This window comes from Lepidothrix coronata, unplaced genomic scaffold, assembly GCF_001604755.1.
Source record: "Lepidothrix coronata isolate B3197 unplaced genomic scaffold, Lepidothrix_coronata-1.0 Scaffold7, whole genome shotgun sequence".
Classification (NCBI taxonomy): domain Eukaryota; kingdom Metazoa; phylum Chordata; class Aves; order Passeriformes; family Pipridae; genus Lepidothrix; species Lepidothrix coronata.
In genome coordinates, this window is record NW_016690187.1 from 10,943,564 (window position 1) to 10,969,702 (window position 26,139).

Genomic DNA, 26,139 nt, shown 5'->3' on the forward strand with positions numbered 1-26,139 from the left:
TTGAAACAGGAAACTCTTACTATTGAGATACTGACTTCAAGGTAGTATGGATGTAAGTAATTAAAATGTTAGTTCAATTAATTTTCATATCTGAGGTCAGAATTTGATGCTTTGATTTTTTTTTTTTTAGCTTTAAGCAAATTATGTGTTTTTCTAAAGGCATTTTTTAATATCTGAATGCTTTAATGTAGAAAATTCCTTGGAGTCTGCAGGACAACAGACACATCTGTAAGGATGTCTTTGAGAAACAGGTTGCTGTTCTTAAGGAAAGAGTTCACAATGTTTTTTTAAAGGTAGAAGGCAGGACTGACCTTTCCACAAGTCTTGCCTGCAGTTGCATACCACAAGAAAAAGTAGCATAAGTTTTGAGAATAGTATTTGTCAACAGAAAACTCTGGAACCACTCTTGGAGAAAACTGCTACTATGTCAGCCATGTCAGAGATGTGTTTTTCCCCTTTACTAATCATAACTTTTCAGATGTGGATGAAAGCCATCCCTGAGTTACTGTGTAGGTAAGGAGTATGTAGGTTTAACACACTTGATGGTGAAGGATTCCTAAACTTCAGCTGGGACTCTTCCTCTCAGTAGCGTAGCACACTGTACCCTTCTGTTTATGTAAAATTTAGGTTTTGGTACTTCGTTCAACAGAAGCTTTTGATTCCACTCCTAGCTTCATTTTTCACTTGTATTCCTTGTCCCTTAGAAGGACAGTCCCTGCTTGAATTCTTGAATTCTGAACTCTTTCTTTTTCAAAGAAGGCTGATTTTTAGAGATCTCAGCAACTCTCTGTAATCTGCAAGTACAGGGCTGCTAGGTTATGCCATTGAGTATTTTCATGTACATTCTCTTTATAGCTGTCAGGCCAGATATTAATCAGGCATTTATCATGAAATGAAGTAAAATAAATTTATTCTTGAAGCCATTTGCCAGAGAATAGAACCTCGATGAAATACTTAAAGGTTGCTAACACTTTTTACATTCTGTCCTTTTCTTGCACATGTACAAACCTACACACGTGCCCCCTCTTACACGCAGTGATGAAACTTCTTATGTTTGGAGTTCTGACCTGCACAAGGTATTTTTCTAAGCCTAATTGAATTGCACATTAATGATTAATCACCAGCACAGCACTTTAGCAAATAAAACCTTTACCCCTTCAATTTTAATATCTTTAGGGACACCAGTTTGTGAACCTCTGGCCAACAGCTTAGCAGATAGAAATAGTGTACAAGAGGCACAGGAACCTCAGCTAACATTCTGCCATTCTGAACACACTCTTTGCACACTTGGAAGAATTTGCCATAGCATGCACTAATGACCTGTTTCATCTGATAAGTGAAATAATAATACTTTCAATTTGCAGAGCACACTGAGGGTGAAAGAAATGTGAAGGCATATTATTTTTAGTATTTTCCTCATAAACTATACTAATATTAGGAAGAAGTTTAAAATACGTGTTTGGATATGCTGTTTGAATAGTACAATGGAATTTTGATTTTCCCCATAATTGCATATCTGTAAAAAAATTTGTGTTTTTGTTCTACACAATTGAATAATCAGGTGATTAGACATGGTCAAACACTGTAATTGTAATTTTTGGAATATATTGCATTAGCTGGGCTTTGTTATTGTTTGACTTCATGTCTTGTGCTTAGAAGCTTTTGAAGATTATCAGCTCCTGAATATGACCATGAGCAAACTGCCAGTGAAATAGATGATTAAATCAGACTAAATACATTCTGTAAGGTACATGTATGTGTTCTGAAAGACCATTGTTCTATTTCAAGATCACTAGCAGCCTATGTGTTGATGAAGTCAATGTGAAAAACTGATTCTTCTAGTGATTTTATTTTCCTTATTTAAAATTTTTTTATTGTGTGAATAGTATCAACTAGCTTTGTAGCTGAATATTTTATGAATGCAGATTCTATAGAGGTATCATTTCTGAGCATAAAAAATGGCCTTCAAAAACACACTGGATTTACAAGCCCACCTGTGAACTCAGAAATTTCAGGTAAGGAAGGGTGGGGGATGGAGAAAGTGTCATCTGAAAGGAATTTAAACAGTCTAGTAACTGGTAAAGAGGACATCTGATTTTGACAGAATTAGTATTTATTTGTGCAGAGCTGATACTGTTTTAATACTAGACATTAATTAGAACTCCAGGAACTGATCTCCCGCTATCTGCTGGAGCTGGAAACATCATACGCAACAGCATGTCAGATAAACAGCTTGGGGCATAGGAGAGAAACAGCCAAAAGAACTTTGCATCCCATCCAGCTCTGTATCGTGTCCTTGGGTACTTTGCTATCAGGGCATGTTCCATGCATTTTATGACACTAGAAATATCATAGTCACACAGTCTTCTGACTGAAGATCTTTGTGCTTTTACATCTGGAAAGAAGAAAATAAACCTGAAAGCATTTATACACAACATTCTCTGTGAGAGTATTCTTTGTATTCAAAGGTCTGGCTACAGCTTCAGGCTTGCTTTAAACTACTGGCTCAAGTGCTGGGAGCAGCATAGCTACAGCGGAGCAGAGACCAGAAAGGCTGCAAAACACCCAGGAGACCAGTAAGCATGAACCTCCCTGACCCATATTGTGAGCCAGATGTTCTGTATAGTAAGTGCAGTGTGACACAGCACAACTTTTCAGATCAATTAGCATGTGGGCATAGCAATTCATTACCACTTGGAATCCTACCTCTAAGTATTGAGGGACTAAGGAAGGTAGTGTGACCTCACATCTCACCAATCTATGTGTGAACTAATAGCTCAGGCCTCATCTAACATACATGTAGTCCAGAACAGTCCATGAGGGGTTCTTGATGAGCATTAACAAAGTCCAGAATCACACATAGGTTGAAGTTGAAAGGGACCTCTGGTACCAAGCCCACCTGCTCACGCTGGGTTACCTAGACCAGGTTGCCCAGGATCGTGTCCAGATGGCTTTTGAATATCTTGAAAGACTGGGGACTCCGTCACCTCCCTGGGCAACCTGTGCCAGTCCTTGGTCATCCTCACTCCAAAAATATGATCCCTGATCAGCAGGAACATCCTGTGTGTCCGTGTGTGCCCATTGCCTCGAGTCCTATCCTGGACACCACTAAAAAGAGCTTGGCTCTGTTGTCTTTACAGCCTCAATTCAGGTATTTATACATGTTGATAATATCCCCCCTAAGCTTTCAAACAATTTTTTTTCTACTTACATTCAACAAAGTATTCTTCTCCGTAGGAGTCCCTGATCTCAGGAGTCAGTCCGTTCCAAAGTCTGAAGAGGTATTTCTCGGTGATATCTGAATTAACTACTCCTGCCTTAAAGAAACCATGCTCAACAACGCTTACTTTCACTCCAAAATGCTGCATCTCTATCCTGGAAACATAAAAACTCCAATAACCACCCAATAATGGCATAACTATTAAACATAAGTGGTAAGTCTGTCACACAAATGAATATTCTTATCTTCAAATGTCAGAATTATTTTGAGATGTTCAAATTAGCCTCATAGCAGTGTTCCTGTCCTGCAAAATAACAGCTGGCAATTAAATGAGATTTTTAAAAAAAAAAAGAGTGTCAAGTAGATTCACAGCTCTCTGTGTCGTTTATGTTGGACTGGTGAAAAGGATGCAGCAACCAGCTGCATCTTAGTCATGTATTATCATACTAAAATTTTGACTATTTCAAATACTGTTCTATCAGTTTACAGGAACAGATTATTAAAGTGTCTGGGAAAAAGTAAAAGTGAGCAAAAATTTTCAGTTGTATTAGAACTTTATTCTCCATCCTATGGTTAAAGGGCTATGGTTAAATGATTAAATGTTAGAGCAATAAAGGTTAGTGTGTTTTCTTGTAGTGTAGTTCCCTCTATGTAATTCTAAGTTTCTGTACAACTCTTTGAGGTGCAAATGGCCTCTTTGTCTTGCTGCACAGCTCAAGAGACCCAGGCAGCTGCATTCTAAAGTATACAAAGGAATGAACCACATGTACATTAGCCATTGTTTTCTATTTCCTTGGGATATATACTTTCTTTATCTAAGTTCTCATAATGGTTTGAAACCAGCTTTTCTAGTCTTTGTGAAGACTTGACTCCCTGGGCTGGGCCTTAGCCTTCTGGAGGCAGTACAGCACAACTGGCTTCAGTGAAGGGTGCTCATCTTAATTTTCTGAAGTTACAACTACCTTTGGTAATGTGGTTGCTGTCTGGAATCACCCAGCTCAGATTGTTGTGAAGGTTAGAGCAAAAAGTCTGCAAGTACAACTTCCCCGGGAAACTTTGGGTACCTGACCAGGATTTGCTTTCATGTAAGTAGTGGATTCACATGCCTGAAAGCTGCATGCTAACAACTTGTCTAGGATATGAAAATTTTTCCCAGTGCAGTTCCCTGATGGGTCTGTTCATAGTACTGGAGACTAAAATCCTAAACAAGTGACCAACATCCTTTTATTTTCCTTCTCCCCTTTAGGTAAGATTTCCAGAGAGAAATCAAGAGGGGCAAACATACAGTCACCCTTCCTCAGCACGTCTGGAATCTGTTATTGGATTCATGCATGTGTTTCTGGCTACTCACCGTAAAGTGTCAGAGAAAGCTTCCATGCCCCATTTGGACAGACTATAGCCACCCCCTACAAAAGCCATGAGGCCTTTGGCATTAATTAAATTGACAACTCTTCCCTCAGCTTTTTTCAGAAGTGGCAGAAGCTTGAGTGTGATTTCAATCAATCCCAGCAGATTAACATCCAGCACTGAATGGAAGTCTTCAATCCTCAGCCAGTCAGTGGGTGCTACAGGAGCTGTTCCTTCAGCATTGCACACCAAGCCAAAAAGCCCTAAGAGGATTGCAAAACCATTTATTTCAGTATATATCAATATCTTACCCTGGAGTATCATATGTACATTGGAAAGCAAGCGCACAGTCTGCAAAACCCTCAGTGACACGAATACAGTTGTCTGGGGTTTGCTTGTATGATCTACTCTGTATACCTGGTAAAATTTGCTGAAGGCCTTAGGCAATGACTCTAAAAGAGCATGGATAAAGTATTCAAACTACTTTGGCTGGAGATATAGGCCACCATACTGGACTTTACTGTCCAGATCCACTCAAGTATGTAGGCTCCTAATATGCATTTACGTTCTTGTGAAAATGAAAGAGTCTGCATAAAAGTGGAGAGACTAATTTTTCTGGTTTGGGGTCTAAAGGTCTGAGCCAGATGTGTAGAATTAGTCAATGCTTCTAAAGATACTGGCTTAACACTGTGTATTGATAATACTGCTTTACTACCTTTATAAATTACTTGAGGAACTTAAGATAAATAGTGACGTTTCTAAGAGTTTGCTGAGGACAGCCTGTGCCTGAGGGGAGAGGCTGAAAGTCCAGCACTCAGCGTCCATAAAGAGTTTCACAGACTGAAGTGACAGTGTCGGCAGTGGTTGTCCTGACTGAGAACGTGTGGCTTTCCCCAAGCTGGAAGCAGGAGCCTGCTGGAGGAAGTAAGTGCTAATAATTTTATTTACCTTGCTCTTAATCTCTGCATTCAAGAATGGTCTGGAGTATTCATGACAAGGTCAACGGTGTTTTACAGGCTTTGAGGAGAAAGTCCTACTGGTAGAAGATATATGTTTTGCTGGTTTAGGTAGTTAATTAATTTATAAACCTATTGAATATTTGGTATAACTGTGTTACAGCTGGTAGTTGCACTGGTGTGAATCCCCTTTTGTGGCCTTTAGCGATGTCTAGTCTGAGCTGTCAGTGCAGATAAAGAAACACATATTGCCTCAGTTGAATATATTTACCAGGCAGATCTGTTTAGCACCCGTTGCCAAAGCCACTTATTTTTTAACACATTTCATAGGTATCCCAGGACAAACTCTTCCTCTTTTACACGTCTGTCAGAGGTGTATGATAGCAATAGTGAGAGCTACCTATGTAACAACTCCAGGAAAACTGGTTGAAATTGAGTTTAATTGTTACAGTCAGTGCAATTATTGTGTACAATGCAAGCATCAGACTTATTCAGCCATGCAAAAATATGCTCTTCTGCTTACTAGAGGAGGGCTGCAGAATCCCTGCACTGCCCGTGTTTAATTGAGTGGGGTGATTTTATTGTCAAGAAAGTTCTTTTTAGTATTAGTTAGCACCTTCCTTCCACAGACATTCTTCAGCTGCACCAAAAAGAGTCTAAAAAACATACCTGGGAATGATCCGGTTTTAATGGACTGAGAGACAAGATTGTTAGGCACTCTGTTGGTGAAAGCAATGGGAAGCATTGCTGGAGGGAATCTCTCTGAACTGAGAAATGACAGAACTGAAAAGTGGATGTGTTTCATTAGTAAGATGAAAAATGCCTCTGCAGTGAGTGGAGAGGGAATGGAACTTTTAGCTAGACCAGATTTGGTTGTATTGAATAATTTTTCTGGGAAGTTGCCTTGCCACTTACCTTTGCCAGCTGTCTCTTCAGTCACAAACCCCACAGCCCTGGCGATGCTACTGGAGTCTGCTAAGTTCAGATTCACTGTCTTCAGTGAGGGTGAAGAGCAGGACTGTAGCTCTTGGCCTCCTTTTTCTGTGGCACATGCAGCAATGACACAAAATCCCCTTTTGTCAAGCCATTTAGCCAGGGAGTTTCCAAGTCCGGTGTCACAGCCTGTTATGAAGACATGCTTTCCACTCAGGTTTCTCACTCTGTATCTGTCTCTGATGAGCCAGTAAATTATAAGAGAAAATATGGAAGCCAAAATTGCTATGTGCAGTGAGTCTGAAAATGAAAGCTACAAGCAAATAAGTTAATGATGTAGAAGTGCAATGAAGCAAATGTGCTTAGCCAACCCTTCAACTTCCTGAGACACAACTCCTGTAAGGGGCTTTGTTTCTGGCTGCAGCCCTTATATGTTGGGGGAGAGCAGGGGTAGAAGCTTTGGCACAATGTGATTGGGATCCATGAGTAATATGTGCCTTGGCAAAACCTTCCCTGTCTTTCTTTTCAATAGATTTCCACTGTTTTCACGCTTTGCTGACCAATCTTTCTAGTCAGCCCTGTCCTCTAAGGACATTTCAGACTGAAAGGTATGACTGCATCAATTCTCTAAGTAGTGTCTGGGGTTTTTTGTGGGCATTGGTCATTATTTGTGCTGATACTGGAGAGGGTAATTCCTCTGGGAAAAAGGACAATTCTCTTTGACCACCTGTATGGTGCCACCCAGGCTGCTTTTCTAATCTGTAGCATGGAAGCAGAGTGACCCCAAGAACAACCAGAGAAGTGTAAGGTGTGGTGGTGGATCTGATGACTAATTTGTTGTGTGACTTGTGTTGTGTGATGATGAGTGATCTGCTCTCTACCCCATAGACAAGGTAGACTTCAAGGCAGTGCTTGAGTCTTCTGTTACTCATTGCCTGTTTAACACTGATACACAGCACAGCAGAATATATTACATAGGAAGTGTGTTTGTATAAAGAAATGTAGAAATGCATGGAGATGTTTCCCTCAATAAAAAAAAGAGGCACTGAGGAAACACAAGGTTTCCTAACCATTGGGGATGATATTGTTTGTTTATGATTAATTTTTTTTATAAATGTAGAATGCAGTTCTTGCCATCTAAAATCTTCATAATTGATTACTAGTTTTCTTTTTGTATTTTTAGTTTGTACAAGAATTAAACTAAAATAATTAATTAAAGCAAATAAATCTGATAAGCATTTTCTGTTAAAGAGAAACGTTTTTGCAGGTGCTAAACAGCCACCTAGGCTCTAGTTACCTACATATGAGTAGAGGTGCAGACATCTCACCTTTAAAATGAGGGATTTTTAAAGGCTGTTTTTTACATAACATTCTTGCTGTCTCAAGACATGAATATTACAGGAGGACCAATGTATTAGACCTATTTGGTAGACCCTGTCCATTGTTCTTATTCCTTCTGAGTTCATTTATTCTGATTCTAAACTTTGCTGTTACCTCACCAAGTAGAAATGGAAAGAATCTTAGAATCTGATAGTGAATGAATATTGAACTCTCATTAAATAATTAAGTCAGTCACATAGGATAACAAAGGATAACCAGTGACAACATTCATTGCTGCTTAATGATCTTATTTTATGTATTTGAATTTCTCAGTAGCCATCATTATGGACTCCTGAGTTATTGACTAATGCTTTCTGATTTTAAGAAGTTAAGCAAATATATACAGGTAAGAGTTTGCTTCTCCTTCCACTGCATCTACAGGAGGGCTTCCACTGAATTTTGGGGTGCTTGCACTGATTATTTTAGCAGCCCATCTCACTGTTGTTTTGCAGTTGATGTAATTGGCCTTCTAGCTCAGGTACTTCACTTAGACACTAGGCTTTTTTGCTGTGAATGCCCGTATTAAGTTTGACAAGGATTGCAGTGTTCCTGAATGTGTGCACTTGGGAATCATCTTTGTAATGTTGCACTCTGTTGGTGACGTTTATTTTCTGAGAGGACTCAGAGTGTGCTCTGACAAAGTGCCATTGAAACTGTGTGAAAGCACTGAGGATAATTCAAGCTTCTGTGCTGTAAAATAAGGTCTGAAAACAGAATGTTGCAGCAGCTGATCATAGATACCCCCAGTCCATTTGCAGTGACGTGCCAGGCAATGACATTTCCTTTGATTGCTGATTTAGAATTTGGAGCAGAGCTAGACACAAAGAGAGGGAGGATTTACTATCAGCAGACTTTGGTAACACCACACCTATAAATCACAGCAAGCTATTTGGCAAGCTAGTGCTGTGATATGTATAACTTTGGGACTGAATTTGCCTTTGTGCCAATACAAAATGAAACAAAATAATTAGAGATTTGGGTAAAAGATTAATCTAACTGGAAACAGGAGCTGTAAATCACATCTTCCTTCCTTGGCTGTGCTGTAGGGAGGAAGCAGTGTGCAGTGAACTTGCACTACTGGAAAGAAGGTTAAATTTGAAACTGGGCTCTATGAAGAAGTCCCAGAGTGTCTGGCCAGGATGCCTACCTGCCTTCTGTAGGAAAAACAGCTGTGATTGCTCTGGTTGGTGTTAGCCACTGTGTTTAGGTAGCAATAATTGCCACTGAAGATCTATAAGACAAAAGGCTCTAGGGGAGACAGCTGAGAGGGCAGCACTGTGTGTGGAATTTCCACTGCTCTTTTCTCTATCAGTCCTGGGCCAGTGTTACTAAGCCTGTAATTCCTAACTGCCTAGTTTTCATGGAGTACTAGTGCTCCTTCTCTGGTAACACGTCAAAGTTCAGTCCTGAGCATCGTGGTGGGTTTTGCTCTGCTGTAGCCTTGTGCCACCACATATTCTGCTAGATAATGTTATTGCTGCTGGAAGGAGTCTGTGGTCAGAACCAGGAGAAATAGTCTCAGTTAAAGTTTTCTTTCGAGAAAATCATCTTGTTCTGTGAATGTACAGTGTTATCCAAAATATTTCTTTTTTGCTAATTGTAAAGCACTAAAAAAGCCACTTGTCTTCCAGGGGCATATTGATTTTGAAATAGCTTCGTGGAGTGGCCAAGAGTGTGTTTCCAGAGAAAATGTCAGCATGATTTTCTAGACTATTGATGTATCTTCGTACATATTAAATTCTGATTAATAATGTAGCCAGTAAATAGCTGAAGGCAAATTCTACTTTCCATCAAAACTTTGATATTTGCCTGGCAAATTGAGAACTCTTGGGATAGAGCTTGGCTTCTTACTTCTAGACAAGTGCCCTTATAAAAGCAATTGATTTTAGAGAAAAGTAGCATGACAGCATTGAGAGCCCTTTAAGATTTTTAGATGTCTGCAAAGTACAGCATTCCTCTGCTTCTCTGCACTACAGGAAACTGAAGCACATAGACCCCGTATTGAAGGACGGTGTTACTGGTTTACTCCTACAGCGAGTTTGCTTTGGTAGTCATGCCAAAGAACCTCAGGGTGGGGCAAAGTTTGGGGTCTGGGTGTGTTTTGGATTCCTTCATCCGCCACTGTGCAGGCAGGGCAAACTTCCAGAAGTCACTGCTCTGCAGTGGATGGAGTGGCCTGCCAGACATGCTGAGGAAAACCTGCCAAGGGGAAATTAAGGACTGTTGTTCTTCAGAATCAGCACTCATGTAGCACTCAGCAGAAGGTTTAGATGTTTCAGATAATGATCTGAGAGATCATCCAACAACTCTCCAGAGCCTAGGGAGCCCAAACTTTACTAATCGTTCATCCTGACAGAACTAAAAGCCCCCTTTTTTAGTCTTTAGTTAATGAATTGAAAAAATATGCCAGCACAAACACATCATATCTCCAGTCTTAGGTAAGCTATTCCTGATTGTGCAGGGCTTTGCACTTTCATTTCATGGTAAAGGAGTGCTTTTTCCTATGCTGGGTAAATATGTCAGTATATTCAGTTTGGCAGTCAACAGATAAATTAAGATCTTCATTAATATGTCACCTTAAAAGAAACACATCTCCAAACTCTCTTATACAGCATTTTGCAGGGAGATGAATGTAGTCTAGTACAGTAGGGGCTGATTTTTCACCATAATTGTATCTTCCTTGTATGGCTTGCACTTCAGATGTTTACCACAGCACTGGTATAAGACCCAGGAAAACAAAACCTTTTAAACTCTTAGGTGACTGACCCAGTAATTGGAAATTGAAGTAAGGAAAGATTCCAGATGTTGGAAAGAGCATTCTGAGTTAGCATTTTGTTTGGACATTTTAGGTGCCTAGATAAACAATAATTGCTAAAATTACTTTAGAAAGGAAAGGACTGCATGTTCTCTTGTCTGTGCACTAGAAAAAAAAAAAGCTTAATTTGTTCTCTTAGCTGCAATAGGTACTGCTCACTGTAACAATAGACACAAGTTCTACTCACATTCTGGGGAGACATCTGCAAGCTCAGTCTATACCTCCAGGTGCTCACGAGTTGCCTTCACCAGTCATTTCCAGTGTCAGAACATAGAAACAGCCCAAGTCGCTCATAAACTTCTGCACCGAGACCCGCATGGTGATAGTTTCCAAAAAGATCTCACTGTAAATTCTGTGTCTGGTGGTACTTTCTAACTGGCATACATCGGCTGATGAGCAGGGCCCCTCTGCCTGCTGTTGATAATGACTTTGTGCTGTGATGTGTCTACCTTAGTATTTGGTATTAATATATTCTATGCCTGCTTCTTCTACCAATGCTGTATAAGCACTACTGGCTATATATAGTGATTTGCAGAGCCTGGGGGACTGTTAAGACTCATTAAGGAGAACTAATCTACTGAGCTGGGAAGGAACTAATCTACTAGCTGATCTGTGCATTGTCTTGAAAGCAGCAGGAGTCTTTCCACTGACTTAACAGAGCTTGGTTCAGACCTCTACCTTTTCTCTTGCGTGTGAGTTATTGTTGATAGGACTTAATCTTTTAAGAGACATCCTTGTGTGTGAAAACCTTCAGGGATGAAATTATTTTTACTAGTTTAGGGCAGCTTTTTGATACTAGAAACAAACCAATTACAATGTTTCTCAAATAAAACCTCGAATTCTACGAACTGTGCAAACAAAAGCTCTACACTTTGCATGGACACAGATGCTATCATATGATTGCTGGGAGACTTGTTTGCTTGCTCCTTGGCCCAGAGTCTGATGGGCACTTCTAATTCAGCTCTGAGTACTACTGCATAAACATGGCAGCAGAATTTCTTTTCCCCATTCTTCATGTCTCTCCACTCATAGTGCTGTGCAGTGCCAGATGCTGCAGGAAGCAAGGAAGCTTGGGCAAAGACCATTCTCAACAGGACAATGAATAAATAAGCTTTTTTGTAAAAATTGTTTTGAAACTAACTGAATGAGAAGGAAATTAAAACTGGGGAAACCAAGCAAGGTGGTAGGATGGAGCTGGAAGTGATCTTGCCCCGTACAATTGACTGGACCATGGCAATGGCAGCCTGTCACAGACTGGCTGGTGACACCTGGTCTGACTACCCTGTCAGGAGCTGCAGAATTGTTACATCATCCTCTGCTTGGTGGGCAGCTCTTCCCCCTTCAGTTTCTCTCCCTGCTTCTTTTGGCTTGGGCCTGGAAGTTCTTGCTTCTTTTGCCACTGTTCAGTGCCACACCAGCCTCAGCTGTGGTGTTGGTTGTTACTGTACTTTCAGCACTCTCTGGGCAGTCAAGTGTGTCCTGCTTGCTGGAGACTTGGGGATTCAACAGGTGGCTGGTAAAGATTTGCTCTTCAGGAAAAGCCTGACAGAAGTGCCTGCCTAGCCCTGTCTGGCCTGATTGTAGTGGTAGGCTCTGTGGTGTGGTTGAAATGACCACAAAACAGCACTCCACCAGCATGCAAAGCTGTCACAGGGGGACATTGCTCAATCAGTGTCAGGTCTGGAGTCCTACTATTGTGGGTAGCAATCCTTTGCCATACAAATGTAGGAGAGAAAAACGTGAAAGGAAATTTTCTCTCTACTACTGATTTTTTTTTTTTCTCAGCAAACTACTTTTGAACTGCAGAAAGTCATTTCAGAAAGCTGAATAGATCCAGTTTAGCATCTCAGAAAATATCAAAATTGGGAATTTTCCCAATAAGTTCCCTTTTCACAAAGGATTCTCCAACTCTCTTAGAACATGTGAGGGAGCTTCCTGGAAGAGAAATCCCACAAGCAAAATGTAAGCTCTAAATATAGTTTTCTTGTAGCTTAGCATGAGACAGTCTTGACTGCCTGATTTCCCATTGATTTCTTAGGTGTATTTTGTAATGAGATCCCTGACTCATAGAGAGGATGTAGAAAAATTGCTTGAAGCTTAACATTGGGGAAGGAAATTTGGTTCTCCAGTGAAAACTGAGACGCTAATGCTATTCCTGCTGGACAGGTGAAAATTCTGAAGCACATGTCTGAAGCTAACTAACAAACTAACCAAAGCCGGGTCCTGTGGGTGCAGTCCCCCAGTGTGTTCTGACCTTGTGGAAGTCAAGGGTCTTTTCCATGAGAAGTCCTTTCTACTCCTTAAAATCATATGTCTAAATATGTTCTCATCTGCCTCATAGTCTTGTGAACAGGTTCTGCTAGTCTTAACAGAGCACACTGTGGTTTGCTTATTTACAGAAGTCATTGGCTTTTGTTGCTGGCATTTGAGTAAATGAGGCGTCTGGTCCCAGGAGAGCAAATGTCAGCAGAATCTGGTCCTCCATAGAGAAGTAATACTTTAGGCAGCTGATATTTTTCCTGCATTTCTAATTTAAATAATGTGTTTACAGCTAGTGTGCCCTATCCCAAATCTTGTTTGTATTTTCCTTCGAATGTTAACATTTCCAGTGCTAGTGTCTCACAGCACCTGAAGGTATACTAGTGGCCTGACAGGGATTGAATTAAACCAGCCAAACCAAAATGTCTAAAGATAAAGATCAGCGTAGGTGGTGTCATTTCATAGTTTGTTTCCCTAATCACTTTTGATTGAGTACTCTTGGTGGAGAAAGGATGAAAAGCTTTAGCTTCTAGAAAGACTTGGTGTGAAGAAAGAAAGTCCAAGGATCAGAAGACAATGAGTCCCTGTTCAAGCAGGCTTGGCAAGTGTCTATCAAACAGGTTCAGAATGGCTGCTTCGTCACTGGGGCTAACAGAAGCAAAGGGACTTGATCCTTATTTGATTACTAGGTAAATAAACAATAGTGACAGAAAAATACATTGAGCACATTGATTACATCAGCAGATAAAAGTTTTTCTGTTTGGGAGTTCACTCAAAAGTTACAAGCCAACATGAATAATTAATCTTTAACTAAGATTTGAATAAATCTTCCCAGATGAAGTATTTTGTGTGGATAGTCATATTGTGATGCAGATGCATTTGAAAAGTAATTTTTCACATCACAGTCTTTCCAAAAGTCAGAATGTTTAGGAGATATAATGATACTTTGCAAAGCTTTCTCAGTGATAAATGTATTGCTTCTTTTGACACAAATGTCTGGACATTACCTCACCTTTCTGAAAATACTCCTCTCCATAGTTGCATTTTAGTATCAGGGAGAAGCTTAATATCACCTCTTTTTCTTTCATAATCTTTGCTGGATTACTTAATGCTGTTTTGGACAGTCTGGGTTGAATGCAACAAACCTTAACTCCAAAAACTTTCATATCTCTCCTGCAAAGGCAGGATTTAATTGCATTAGACATTATTATTATTGTCACTACTACTATTTAAAGTGTTGGATTTTTTGCTGTACTAACATTTTTATTTCTGTCTTTATATGGCACTCCAGAACACAAATACTGTGAGGTTTATTCGTGGTTGGGAACTTTCAGCTTTTTATCCCTAAATGAAAGAGGAGTGAACTATCTTACACGCTTCAGAGTGAGAATGTGCATGTGACTGCACAGTAGCTGACATTTCAGATCTTAGTTCACCTTGCAGTAGCCCATTAATTATCTGACTTGTCTGAAAGATTGGCTGGCTGCCTTAATGCAAGTATGTAAAGCCAATTTGTGTGTATTAGGGTATTCCTTCTTTAGGGAAAACCTCTGGCTGATGGTACAGTTTCTTCTGGTCTCATCTGGTGGGTCTCAGTCCTGTGTGAGTGTCCTGATATCTAAAATGGCTCTATATATTTTTAGACACATAAATTGCTCCCCGTTTGAGTTACAAGAAGCTGCCATGGTGGTCCTCAGAATTAGTTTGCCGTGTTATCTAGATCTCTCTAACAATTGTGATAATTAAGAGAAAAGAGTTTGGATAAGAAAGCTTAGACAAAAGTTGCTATCACACAATATCTAATGGTATGTATTTTTTCTGGGTGGGTGGCTGCAGGAAATTTCGAGGTGCACTTAATGTTGCAAAGGCATCTCAGTTCCCTTGGCTAGAGCTTCCTCTGCAATAAGGCCTCTGGGCACACCAAGATGGATTAGTTGTGAGCACAGAAGGGTACCAGCTACACTGCAATAATACTTGAGGACAGCTTGTGTATCCAACAGGCTTTGCACCATTTCGAAAGTGGCAGAAGAAGTGTAAGTCTAAAGTGTATAATGTTTTCCAAATTTATACCAAGAGCCAGGATTGTAAATCAGCTGCTATTCTGCATGTATACCAGTTTTTAGTTAGTATATGAGCCTTAGGAAAGCAAAAAGGGTGGTTCTTCCTCATAGGGAGTGTTATACTTTAATCTGCCATTAAATCCTTTGAAAGGAAATTTTAAGTGCTAGGCAACCTACAACACTGGATACATTTACTATCCTTCTCTTTGCTTTTTTTGTCAAGGCAAGCATCTTTACTGCAACATATTTGAGTCCAATTAACTTCAGTTAGTTCTCTAAAGTGCTCAATATTCAAGTCTGTAGGAGCGGATGGCCCCGTAATCCCAGCATTACTGACAAGTCCCCAGTGACCTGCAGGGAAATTCAAGAAGGAAGTCAAGGGACAAATTTTAACCTAATGTGTTAGATTAATTGAAATGGGAGAGACTTCACAGAAAATCAGTGAGGGACCAAGAAGGCAATGATGTGAAGGAGGTGCTTGAGAATGTTCCGCAGTATTCAGCTTTATTCTCAGTGTCCAGGTTTTATCACCGTGCTTTCCATCGCCCTTTGCATAGTCTTCACCCTGCCACAGCTTTTTGGGAAGGGGTGGTGTTGGCTTTTTGTGGAAGAAAAACACTAGATGGATTTGAAAAACATTTCTAAGCCCTCAGAAATGGGAGGGGAAAATAAAAAAATGTAAAACCAGTTCTCTTGTGTCAGCTGTTAGAGTTGTGTGAATGAATACTTTTGCTGGTCTGACCTTAGTCATAGTTTTTCATGTGAGGAAAAAAATCACTTTTGGCCTGAAACCAATCACAATTTCAAATAAAAGAAATTTGGCAAGTTACAAGCAATTTTATGAAAAGATGAAAGGTGAAAAGGAGATTGAAATTTAGCATTAAGTATAATTGGTACTATGGCAAATCGTGATAGACCAGATTTAAGACTCAAAGTTAGCAGAATCCAGCCCATAGGATTTTGGGCCTTTGTAAACTCAACTGCAACACCACCCCTACTGAAATCAATTAGCATCACTAACAGCAGCAGTATCTTGTCTTGCACAACTTGTTGAGTCAGAGATATGTGGCTTTTCTATTTTTCAGATGATCTGCAAGCAGTATTCAAAAATAGTTATATTCAAACATTCAGTAGAGTTCATATGTGATTTTTGCTTTTGATAGAATGAGTGATAACTTAGAAGTAATTTATTGCATGTATTTAAATTTTAAAACAAAACCACTTCACGCTTCTGAAGCAGAATTTATTTAATTTGTTCCCTAGTTGGGTAACGCAGCATGGGAGGTGCTGAGCACTTGTGCCGTAACCCATGTAAGCATGTTAGTGCAAACAGTCCCAATGAAGGTTCTGGGAACTGGATTTCTGTTCTGACAATGATGCATTGATAAGCCTGACTTTTTAAGCACATTCCCAAATATTTATCTACCACTAACTAGATGTATAAAACATCCTTCTAGTGAGATTTTCTTTCATGAAAGGTGACAAACACACACTTGTCAAGTGTCAAGTAAAATAAGCTGTGAATGTAGCATGCTATTTTTAGAAAAACTCTACTACCTTTTTTTTCCCTTTCTTGAGCAGAAATAAGAACTGGTAATATGTTATAAGAGTGAGATTGAGGCCAACAGGCAATGAAAGGTCAAGCAAGGTAACCAGGACCCAGAACCTTTCCCGTTACTGTAGATACTTTAGCAGTGCTACCTGGAAAAATGCTTTACTTTATTTTACTAAAACCTTTGGTTGTCAGTGCTGGACTCTCAAGAAGCAGGGTAGCAAGTACTGTCCCTTTGTCTCTCGAGAAATAAATTTGCACCAGCTAGGCTGTGGGAGTTTGCCTGTGGTCCTTGAGCACAGGAAGAAGGGTGGAGGTTGGAACTCTTCATCTACTGGACTGAAGCTCAGGCAGTGTGAAAACATCAATACTGAAAAAATATGTTTGGGAAGAGCCTGCATATCTGGGATTATACTCCAATTAAATTAATAGTGAACTTAAATGTAACTATTGATGATGGATGAAATTCTGCTTAGAGAAACAAGTTCAGTTACACTTCATGAATGCTCATGGCTGAAAAACAGGAGATACCTAATGCAATTGACTAAAAAAGTAATTCTAAATAGATTTAAAGGAGTACAGATCTTTTCAGAGATTGCTAACAGACAGTCCATCTCTGCAGAGCAAGATGCAATGAAGTTGCATTTACTATGGTCGAATTCTCCTCTGGCAAATTAATTGCAAACACCTGACATGTTTTTAAACATAATAGGGAAAAGATCACTGCTTTTATTTTCTTCTTGTATATCTGCATTCTGCTCTGATGTGAGAGGTTAAATATATCTCCATTTTTATTGGAAGCCCTGTGGCTGTTCATGGTACTTTATGTAAATATGTATGCTGGTGAAATGCAGCTTCTTGTGCTGGCTCAAAGTTACCCAGCGTGTTGCAAAGTTGCAATTGAGAGATGCTAGTTTTTGTTGCTTAACTTCCTCTGCAGCATCAGTATTGAATAAAGTATGAAGAAGTGATTAGGTAGCTGCCATCCCTGTGTAGTATTTCAGAGTTCCTTTAGGACAAGAAAATTTTCCCGTGGCTTTTGTATGCATGCATAGCAGATACAGCACAAAGGCAGGCTTTCCTTCTCTTGCAACACTTACTAAAATTACCATTCTTTTTATAATATCCCTTACTCTGCTGGGATTTTGCAGCCCTCCTGCACCTGCAGCTGACTAGCACCCTGGGTAGTCTGTGGCTGTTGCACATCAGAGCCAGGGCCAGTCTTGCTTCTGGAGGCCTCACGGAAATCTGCCCTCCTTGGCACAGAGGCACTGTTTTCCTGCCCTCCCACACCTACCTGTCCTGGGACCTCAGCCATGCCAGATGTACCTCATGCCTGCTAAAGCCCATACAGGTCTGGCCATGGAAGCAAACCAGGGGCCCAGGTTTGGAGAGACTTTGAGAACAGCCCCGCTAGAGAAAAAGGCAGACCTGTGTTTCATCACAGCCTACTATAAACTAGAATTAGTAAATTAACCAAAACAGAATCTTGGCTTGGTATGCAATCTGGTCAATAAATACAAATAAAAGCCAATTTAGCTATACTGAAGGAAAAGACCTGTTTTTGCCATGGCAACAGGCATGTGGGACTTTATGTCAAATTAATAAAAGTGCTGAAATTACAATGTTTTCAGTTAGTTTCTAACTCCAGCCTGCCAGGGAGACTGACAGGTTCAGTGCCCATCCACAGTGGTCCAACTTTGCAATGTAAACAACTACCTACAATTTTTTATAGGGGCCACAAACCAAAACTAAAAAAAAAAAACAAAAAACCAAACAAAAACAAACCAAAGGGCTCATCAAGAAAAAACATATTTTTCTGTAATTTCCAGGAGGGATAGTGATATGAGTGATCAGAAGCCCCAAAGGTGTTTGTTTTGTGGGATTCAAGAGTGATTGGGAAAAATGAGGCACAGGGGAGGGGCAGGCCCAAATGGACATGCCAGCTTCTGACAGGAACAGGCGAGGTGGGGCTGGTTGCCCAGGGGGTGGGGCAAGCACTCTGAAAAATGTCTTTTTGAAAGATTTATTTTAACACGGTGAATCACTTAATTTGGATAGAAAAGTTATAATTTGCATTTAAAATTTATAGTGGGTTTTTTTGGAAGTGTTGTTGCTATCTCTGCTATTTTTACTTGCAGAAGGATTTGGAATTTAGAAGAAATCCTTACTACTTGCCAGACTTGGGTAGGATCAATGGGATAATAAGTGCATGTCCTGCTTCTGGTAATTTCCAAGAGCAGATGGTGAGAGGCTAAGTATAGAAACAAGACAAGTTGCTAGAGGTAGGTAAGTCCCTTGCTGCCTACATCCTGGCCTTCCTGCTGCACCCACTCCAGGAAGTATTTTCTAGTTTCAGTATAGCATATTTTTGTGACCAAGAAATAAACATACTATGACTTGGTGTCTCTGATGGTGATTTAGACCATGAGAGAAGAAATTAGTTTTTTTCCTTCTTTGAGCCAACCTCCTACCTGGAGGTGTCTGCTCCCATTAGTCAATGACTTGGAGTTTTTACTTTTTATAACAAGAGAAAGTCACGTTCACAGAAACATACTCATTGTGCCCTTAGGTACTTTCCTGATTTCACTGTAAGGGAAGAGTCTGCTTTTCCCCATTTCAGTATGAATAAATGTAGTTTGATTGAGAAAAAAAAAAAGGAAATGGATTTCTTATCAATGTACAGCTTTTTGTTTGCAGTAAAAATGATAAAAGCCATCAAAAGAAGAAGTCTTGCTCCTAAGTGTAAAAAAGAGGTTTCCTTGTAGAACCCTTGCTAAAGATCTTTGGAAAGGACAAAAGGAAATAAAGTACAAGAGGACTTGAGGAGTTGGAGTGGATTTGGCTAATTTTTCCATTAGCAGCTATAAAAGATGAAGATGACTGTGTGGGAGAGGGACCAGAACCGAGTGCTTTATATTCTCCCTTTTGATATACACAGATTTGGGTGATTTTTCACCAGAGATTCATTTTTATGGCTGATGTCATAAAGTTAGGTCAGAATTAATCAATCTTCAGGATTTTTTGTAAGGATGATTTGAAAGAAGCAGAGGTTTACAAGGGAGCAGAGCCCTTCAAAAGGGTTGTAGTAGCTTATGGTCTTAGCTCCAATTCATCACTGCCGTAACCTGCTTCATTAGCAGTTTGGAACACGCTCTGCATACACTTTCTGAATGCTTAGATGAGCGAAGTTTTTAAGTGAGAAGACCAAAGTAATTTATGTAAAGCTAAAATTATATTCTGTCTTTGGCAAACCAGATCTTTTCTGGAGGTGCTGGATAATTTTGTGTGCAAGTGCAAGTGAGCTCTGCTCAAGTACTTTGAAAAGCAAAGGCCTTGAATTACCTTTGGCCAACTTGGTCCTCAAGAAGCTGTCAAAGGTGAATAAATCTGCTCCACCATTTAAATTTCTTTCAGCCTTTCCATTTCCATGCCCTGCACTGCAATTAACTTGTTTTCTTTTCCTCTGGCTCTATGCTGTGGTGGTGCAGATGATTATCACTGTGACATCTCAGATAATGTTATTCTCAAACCTATGCTTTGCTCATTGGGACAGATGGTGGGAAGAGACACGAGTTTTGCATTTAGTTATGCTGTCACTGTGAACACAATAGTGATGCTGAACAAGGAAAACTGGAGTTCTGGTTAGCATTTAATGGTGATGCACTTTTGGGCATGAGGCTTTATCATGGAAAGTTTGAGGGCGCAGACGACTCGAGCAGAGCTGACAGTCACTATGACTAGAACACTGTCTTTCTATCTTGTCCTATCAGTCAAGGCCCTCTGTAGCAAGAACTGAATTCAGAGAGGAACTAAACCCTGCCTGCCATTTACCTCTAAACTCTGTGGTATTATTGTCTGAGGTCACAGCATTGTCCTCATCAGTGTCCCTTATTGAAAAATCCATGGAAGGCTCATCTCCAACTAGAATTCACTACTACTCAGGCTGTAAAATCTTAATTTCAAAGGAAAAGTTGTAAAAAATTAGAAGCCATGGTAAGAAAGGCAAGATGTGGGTTAGAAAACAAAACTTTTGAGCAAGTTTTTAATGTGAATTTGGCTTAATCTCTGAACCAATTGTTGTGTTATTCAGATGGTGTTGCTATTTATAGTAGGGATAATAGTGTACAAAATTATTGCCTGGCAAATAAAGTAATTTGATACTAATGCTGATAAAATAATGCTATAATAATTCATTGTGAGTTGTTTTCCAGAGAATGTCTGGTCTCCTCAAGTATAATTGCTTTCCAAGTGCCCTGACTTTATGCTGTGAGATTGCATTAGTCAAATTTAAACACTCCATTGGATGTCAATGAACTGTGAACATTGTGACCGTGTGGTTATTGACCCAGGTGCAAATAGCCAATGCCCAATTTAAAAATTCAGTTCTGACAAATGGGTTAGAATAATGAAAATATGCTGGGAAATGGTTGGGAGCTTCACTGACTCATTGAGCAGGGTCCTTGCAATTTGTCTGTGATTCTATGATTTTTCACAGACACGGGTGAGTAACAAATCTATTTCAGAGTTAACCGATGAAACTTCCTGAACTGAAAAGTACATGTATTTTTTTCTTTGGGACAATTTAAGCTAAATGCTGCATTCTCTTTGCAAGTTAGTGTGTTTTGTGGTTTTTGGTTTTTTTTGGTTTTTTTTTTGTTTGTTTGTTTTTTGGGGGTTTTTTGTGTTTTTTTTTTTTTAATTTTGGAGTTTTTGTTTTAATAGAACTGTTTGAAGAACAAGACATTCAAGTTTTATTTTGAAGCAAAATGTCTTTCTGCTTATATGCTATTATTTATATCTGAGGAACCTAGGTTTAAAGAAACATGAAGAACAGTGCTTGCAGGGCCAATTTTCACTGTTTTTCTCTCTCTCCCTTCTTCCCTTTTATATTAAATAAAGATCTTAATCTGAATAAAGAGGTTATTTGAAATAGATTGTAGTGGGCTTTGGATGAGGTCCTAATGTTGTGTCATTCACAGGATATATTCCTTTGTTAACATTTTTCAAGTATTACTTATTTAAATCTATATTTTGAGTTCCTGAAAGATTTTTGTTTATCAGAAATCCAGCAGCCATACTGTATTGGGCTAGGTTAAAATGCTATTTCACTTCAGTGCAGTTTCTGAGGTATCCTCTGCTCCTACATTGTATTTTGCACACACATAGGTAGATAGAATAATCTAATGCCTTATACTATCATTTTAAATGCAGACATCAGCAACAGTATTTTTCAATATGTTCTAAGTGATCCCCAGTTAAACATTCAGACACTGAGGAAGGTTATTTTAATAATTTAATACAGCATGCTTATCTGCTATACTAATCTGTTTCAGTAAGCTAATGAATTATACCTACCAGACAGGATAGTATTTGATGTGTTGAGCTTTAGAAAAAATAGGAAAAATATGTTTCCTTTCAAAAATGTGGGACAGTCATAATTTTATTGGAAAAGTGACATAATTCTAGAAAATTTAGCTCTAGCAAGTCTTTGTAGCTAGAATTCTTTTTCAAGTCTATCAATTATTGTTTTTTTCCCCCCACTATTCCTGTTTAAAACTATGTCAGCATTTGGGCTTAAAAAATCAGTTACAAAATACATTTCGTAGTGTTAAAATACAGAGTAGAATAATAGTAGCAGAGTCAAATAACAAGTAGCTGAAAAAGGACATGCAGAGAGTGACTTTGCTTTGCTTTACTTTTGAGCCTTCATCACTTTCTAGTATGACATTATGCATTATCTTTCTGAAGCAGAACTGTAGTGAGGTGGCTTTTTAACCACTTCATGGCTTTTCACTGGGATCCACACTCAGTAGGATGGTTCAAGTGGTTTATATCATTTAATTTAAGTAGATTTATACTTCTGTGAGTTATGAAGCATTTTAAAGCTGCTAAAAAGTGTTTGTAAATACCACCCTTAGAGTTTGGGTTTCTTTTGATAGCAGAACAGGTAGGAACATTGCTTCTTTACTCCAGAAGAACACGTATTCAAAATCCAGGTGACATTTCCCATTGTACTAATTTCAGTGCAAAGTCAGCAGTTTGTGTAGTAGCTCAGCTTTCTTTATACAGTAACATCACTTGGGTGCTAAGCAGTGTGAAGCAGTCCGTACTAGATAGAGTTGCAAATGATGCCTTCACGTTTAATAACAAATTGCTACTAAAATTACTGTTGTGACAAACTATTTTGTTGCAGTAGAAAATATGAGAATATGGTTGCAGTTGGTATCTGCTGGGTATTATTAATTCAGCAAATAATGCTTAACTACTTGATCAAAAAATTTGAAAAGCTTTAACAAAGATACAAATATTGTGATTTGCATATTTTTCTTACACTAATGGCTTTCTGAGCAATCTATTCATTCCTGTTTTCTTTAACTGTGTCCTTCATGAAAACATATACTTAAAGTAAAAAACCCCTGGCTAACCTTAGGGCAATTGCATATTTAAGTTGCATTTTCCTTAAAATCACATCACTGTGAAAGGCTCCCCCATCTGTACTACCACTGTCAAACTTCCCTGTAAATGGAACAAAATGTCTTTGTTTTCAGATCTCCAGCTTCAACCACACAACTGAATTGACATGTAAAAATAAATTCTTTTGAGAATGTGATCATTTTGACAAAATTACCAAAAATGAGCTGGCTGAGAAACTTCTTCTTTAGAATTTTAGGGTGATTTGAACAGGTTTCGGGAGCTTCTGTTTGAAACTATTTCAATTAATCCAACACAGCAAAAGGCAGAAGGGAGGAGAATAAGTTCTGTGTTTTTACTAAAAAAGTGAGTGAAAATTCTTCTCCCACTTGGAAAAAATTATCACTCTTCAGTGAAAACATAATCTCAAGGGACTTGAAGCTCTCAGGAGAGTATGCTTGCTCTTTTGGGAAACCTACCTTTATTTCAATATAAACTGAATAATGTAATCTGGAAATTAAGCCCTTTTTAAATCCTCTTCCATATGTTTGATACAAACCCAGCTGAATTGAAATTTAATGAATTGTATATAGATCCCATGTGAAGCAGTGATATGTTGATGATGTATTCCTTTATTTCTGGTCAGAAGCAGAAAGAGAACTTGGAAATTTGCACATGGTAGAGACTGCAACTTAGGAAGTACCATAACTTGTTCAGCTCATTTGCCATCTGTCTCAGAGAATGGAGAAATTATGACTAAAATTGTAAATTTTTCATTTGTATGTGGGGATTAATTAAAAGCTGCTGTGATTTTTATTTCCTAAGTAACTATTTTAGTCCTGGCCAGACATTTTGCTATTGCAGTAGTTCTTTGGCTTTACACATTTACTTAAGAAGAGAATTTGGGTCACAATTTAGGGGGTCACAAAATGTGAGGGGGTCTGAATTTACTGACGAGCAGATGAGTAGATTGTCTCTGCTCTTCAGAAACTTTTAGACAAGAAAAACTACACCCATAGAGTAGTGATCAATGAACCAGTGTCCAAATGAATGGGTGAGCTAAATGAAGTTCTGCAGAGGTCTGCCTTTTTAATGGTATAATCCAGTAATATTGATAATTATGTGGATTACACAATGGAGAATATGCTTGTTAAATTCAATCATGACATAAAGGTAGGACAGACTGCAGGTATGTTCTGCATATATTCCTGAAGAATGGCACTAGAAGTCAAAATCCCCTTAACAAACAGGTAAAATGGGCTGAAGGATGTAAGGTGCAATTAAATATGGGCAATATCAGGCAGGATTAATCAAATGTGAAAACCTAGTTTGGAAAGCAACTGACTCGGTAGCAAATTGTTTGCAAAAATTTAGTGGCTATGGTGGACTACATGAATGCGAATCAACAATGTGATAGTTTTGTTAAAAACCCAAATGTCATACTGGGTTGTGTGAACAGGAACATAATTCATGACACGGGAAATAATCTTTGTCCAGTATCAGTAAGACTGGTGCTGTAGTGCTCTTATGCACTCATCGCTCCATTAAAGATGTACTAGAATCCAGAGGAGACCAGTGGAAATCATCAGATGTTTAAGAAATATACCCTACCAAGGAAAATTGAATGACTTGCTTTCTTTATCTGAAGAGGGTGATTTTCTAGTATTATTAAAATAAATACAGCCTACTTACAAAGTGAAAAGGAATATGTTTCATCTCCCTGGTGCACAAGAAGATATTCAGATTATACATTAGGAAAAAAATATGTTAGCAAGAAGGATACTGAAGCACTAATTGTCAGGGGAGTGCTTCAGACATCTTTGATCATTAAAGTTAGTTAAGATTAGTTAAAATAAGAATAAGTGAATTTTGCATTAGATGCTTAGAATTATTCAAGAGAGTTTGGTCTTTCCAGTGTGACTTAGCGATGTATTAGTGATGTGCCAAGGGATGTACACATAAAATTCAGGGGAAAAGGGTAAAAAGAGTTGGAGTTGGGAGTCAGCAGTTCTTGAAAGCCAAACTGGAGAGAAAAGAAAAAAAAAGGAAAGTTTGGGCAATTATGGGAAGTGAAATTATTAAAAGTTACATATGCACCCTGAACCACTGGACTAGATCCTTATGTTGCTCCACTTTGATCTAAGAATGAATTTATTTCCTTCATCCTTGGGTAATTTCAAAGCCAATCTGCTTCTCAATCCTTCCCACTTATAAGGAACTGCCTGACTGTAGCTAATCACACAGCTATTGCCAATATGAAGGATTTTGGTAGTTTTAATGCTATTAAAAGGAAATAAGCGGTTCCTTTAGAGGGCTCAATGGGTAGAAACTCAGCTGGCTGGGAAGTCAGGTGGTGTAACACAAGTAGTCTATGGAAATGTGTCTTTTACACAGAAGTTTTGCTGTCCGAACGCATTGCAATATGCCTGAAACGAGAGGTTGTGAGAGCTTTATACGGAAGTATAATCATGCAAATGTTGATGTTTGAAGACTAGAAGAAGATATTGTAACTATGTTTTGGGACACATTACGTTAAACAAAGATGTGGATGAGATGACTTTGGTTGTGAAAGGGTGTGTTTTGGGGAGGGCTTCTGCAGCGCTTTTCCCTGGGCGCCATCTTGGATGCCAGGCCTAACTACTGGCAGGTTTTGCCTCACAGAAGTGCTTCTTTAACAAAAAAGTACTAACTTCGTCTTCTTATTTCTTCTCATGTATGACATCTGCTCAGCATGTCTGTGTGAATAGTTAGGAATAAAACTGTCCAGAGGAGCAGGTCTGGTAGCCAAGGGCTGTGGGAGTGCTGCTGTGGTGGTGATGATGCAGGTGTCGGTGTGGCTCTGGGGCCTCCCCCCATCCACCCTTGTCCCCAGCTGTCCCCTGTCATGGTCCTGCTGGCTGCTGACACCTGGGACAGCACAAGGCAGGGGAGGTCTCCTGCCTGCTGCTCCCTTATAAGTGAGGCAGGACCTGTCATGTTAATATCTCACTCTATTGCCTACGGATGTCACCCACACAAAGGCAGTAGTTTATTTAACAGAGCCATAAATGGGGACAGGGCTCTTTGCAGTGGCTGACAAACCCTGGGAACAGCTCTGCTCAAGGCAGGAGGCACTGAAGCCTGTCAGAGGCTTTGCACTCTGGGGTGAGTTGAGCCCTCTTCTCTGAGGTGTTTTTCTGCTCTTTAGTTTCACTGAGCCTGTC

The 26,139-nt window shown here is 39.3% G+C and overlaps 2 protein-coding genes across 6 annotated transcripts in view; one reads left to right on the forward strand and one right to left on the reverse strand.

Annotated features, from left to right (window-relative positions):
• Positions 1–952: 952 nt before the first annotated feature.
• DHRS9 (dehydrogenase/reductase 9) lies at positions 953–10,969 on the reverse strand. The gene is made up of 6 exons (XM_017834275.1): positions 10,887–10,969; positions 8,578–8,650; positions 6,439–6,769; positions 4,572–4,830; positions 3,212–3,375; positions 953–2,395 (listed from the first exon to the last, which is right to left on the reverse strand). Exons 1-6 carry the CDS (start codon positions 10,967–10,969, stop codon positions 2,145–2,147), a joined length of 1,161 nt encoding a protein of 386 aa, XP_017689764.1. The 3' UTR covers positions 953–2,144.
• Positions 10,970–20,889: 9,920 nt separating this feature from the next.
• Positions 20,890–26,139, forward strand: part of ABCB11 (ATP binding cassette subfamily B member 11) — a 43,177-nt gene continuing 37,927 nt past the window's right edge. For 4 of the 5 annotated variants that reach the window (XM_017836763.1, XM_017836776.1, XM_017836794.1 and 1 more), the window contains exon 1: positions 20,890–21,026. The gene's annotated coding sequence lies outside the window, so the exon portion shown is untranslated. Of the gene's footprint in view, positions 21,027–25,964; positions 26,081–26,139 lie in introns of those variants that run through there. The other variant, XM_017836770.1, reaches the window with a different exon arrangement.

Excerpts from the sequence above, each read along its gene's own strand:
- DHRS9 (XM_017834275.1), bottom strand. The coding sequence starts at position 10,969 with ATGCGGGTCTCGGTGCAGAAGTTTATGAGCGACTTGGGCTGTTTCTAT. Across the intron at positions 8,651-10,886 it reads ATGACTGGTGAAGGCAACTC|CTCTGCTCCAAATTCTAAAT; the intron begins GTGAGCACCTGG and ends CTTTGTGTCTAG. Across the intron at positions 4,831-6,438 it reads TGAAGAGACAGCTGGCAAAG|GGCTTTTTGGCTTGGTGTGC; the intron begins GTAAGTGGCAAG and ends CAATCCTCTTAG.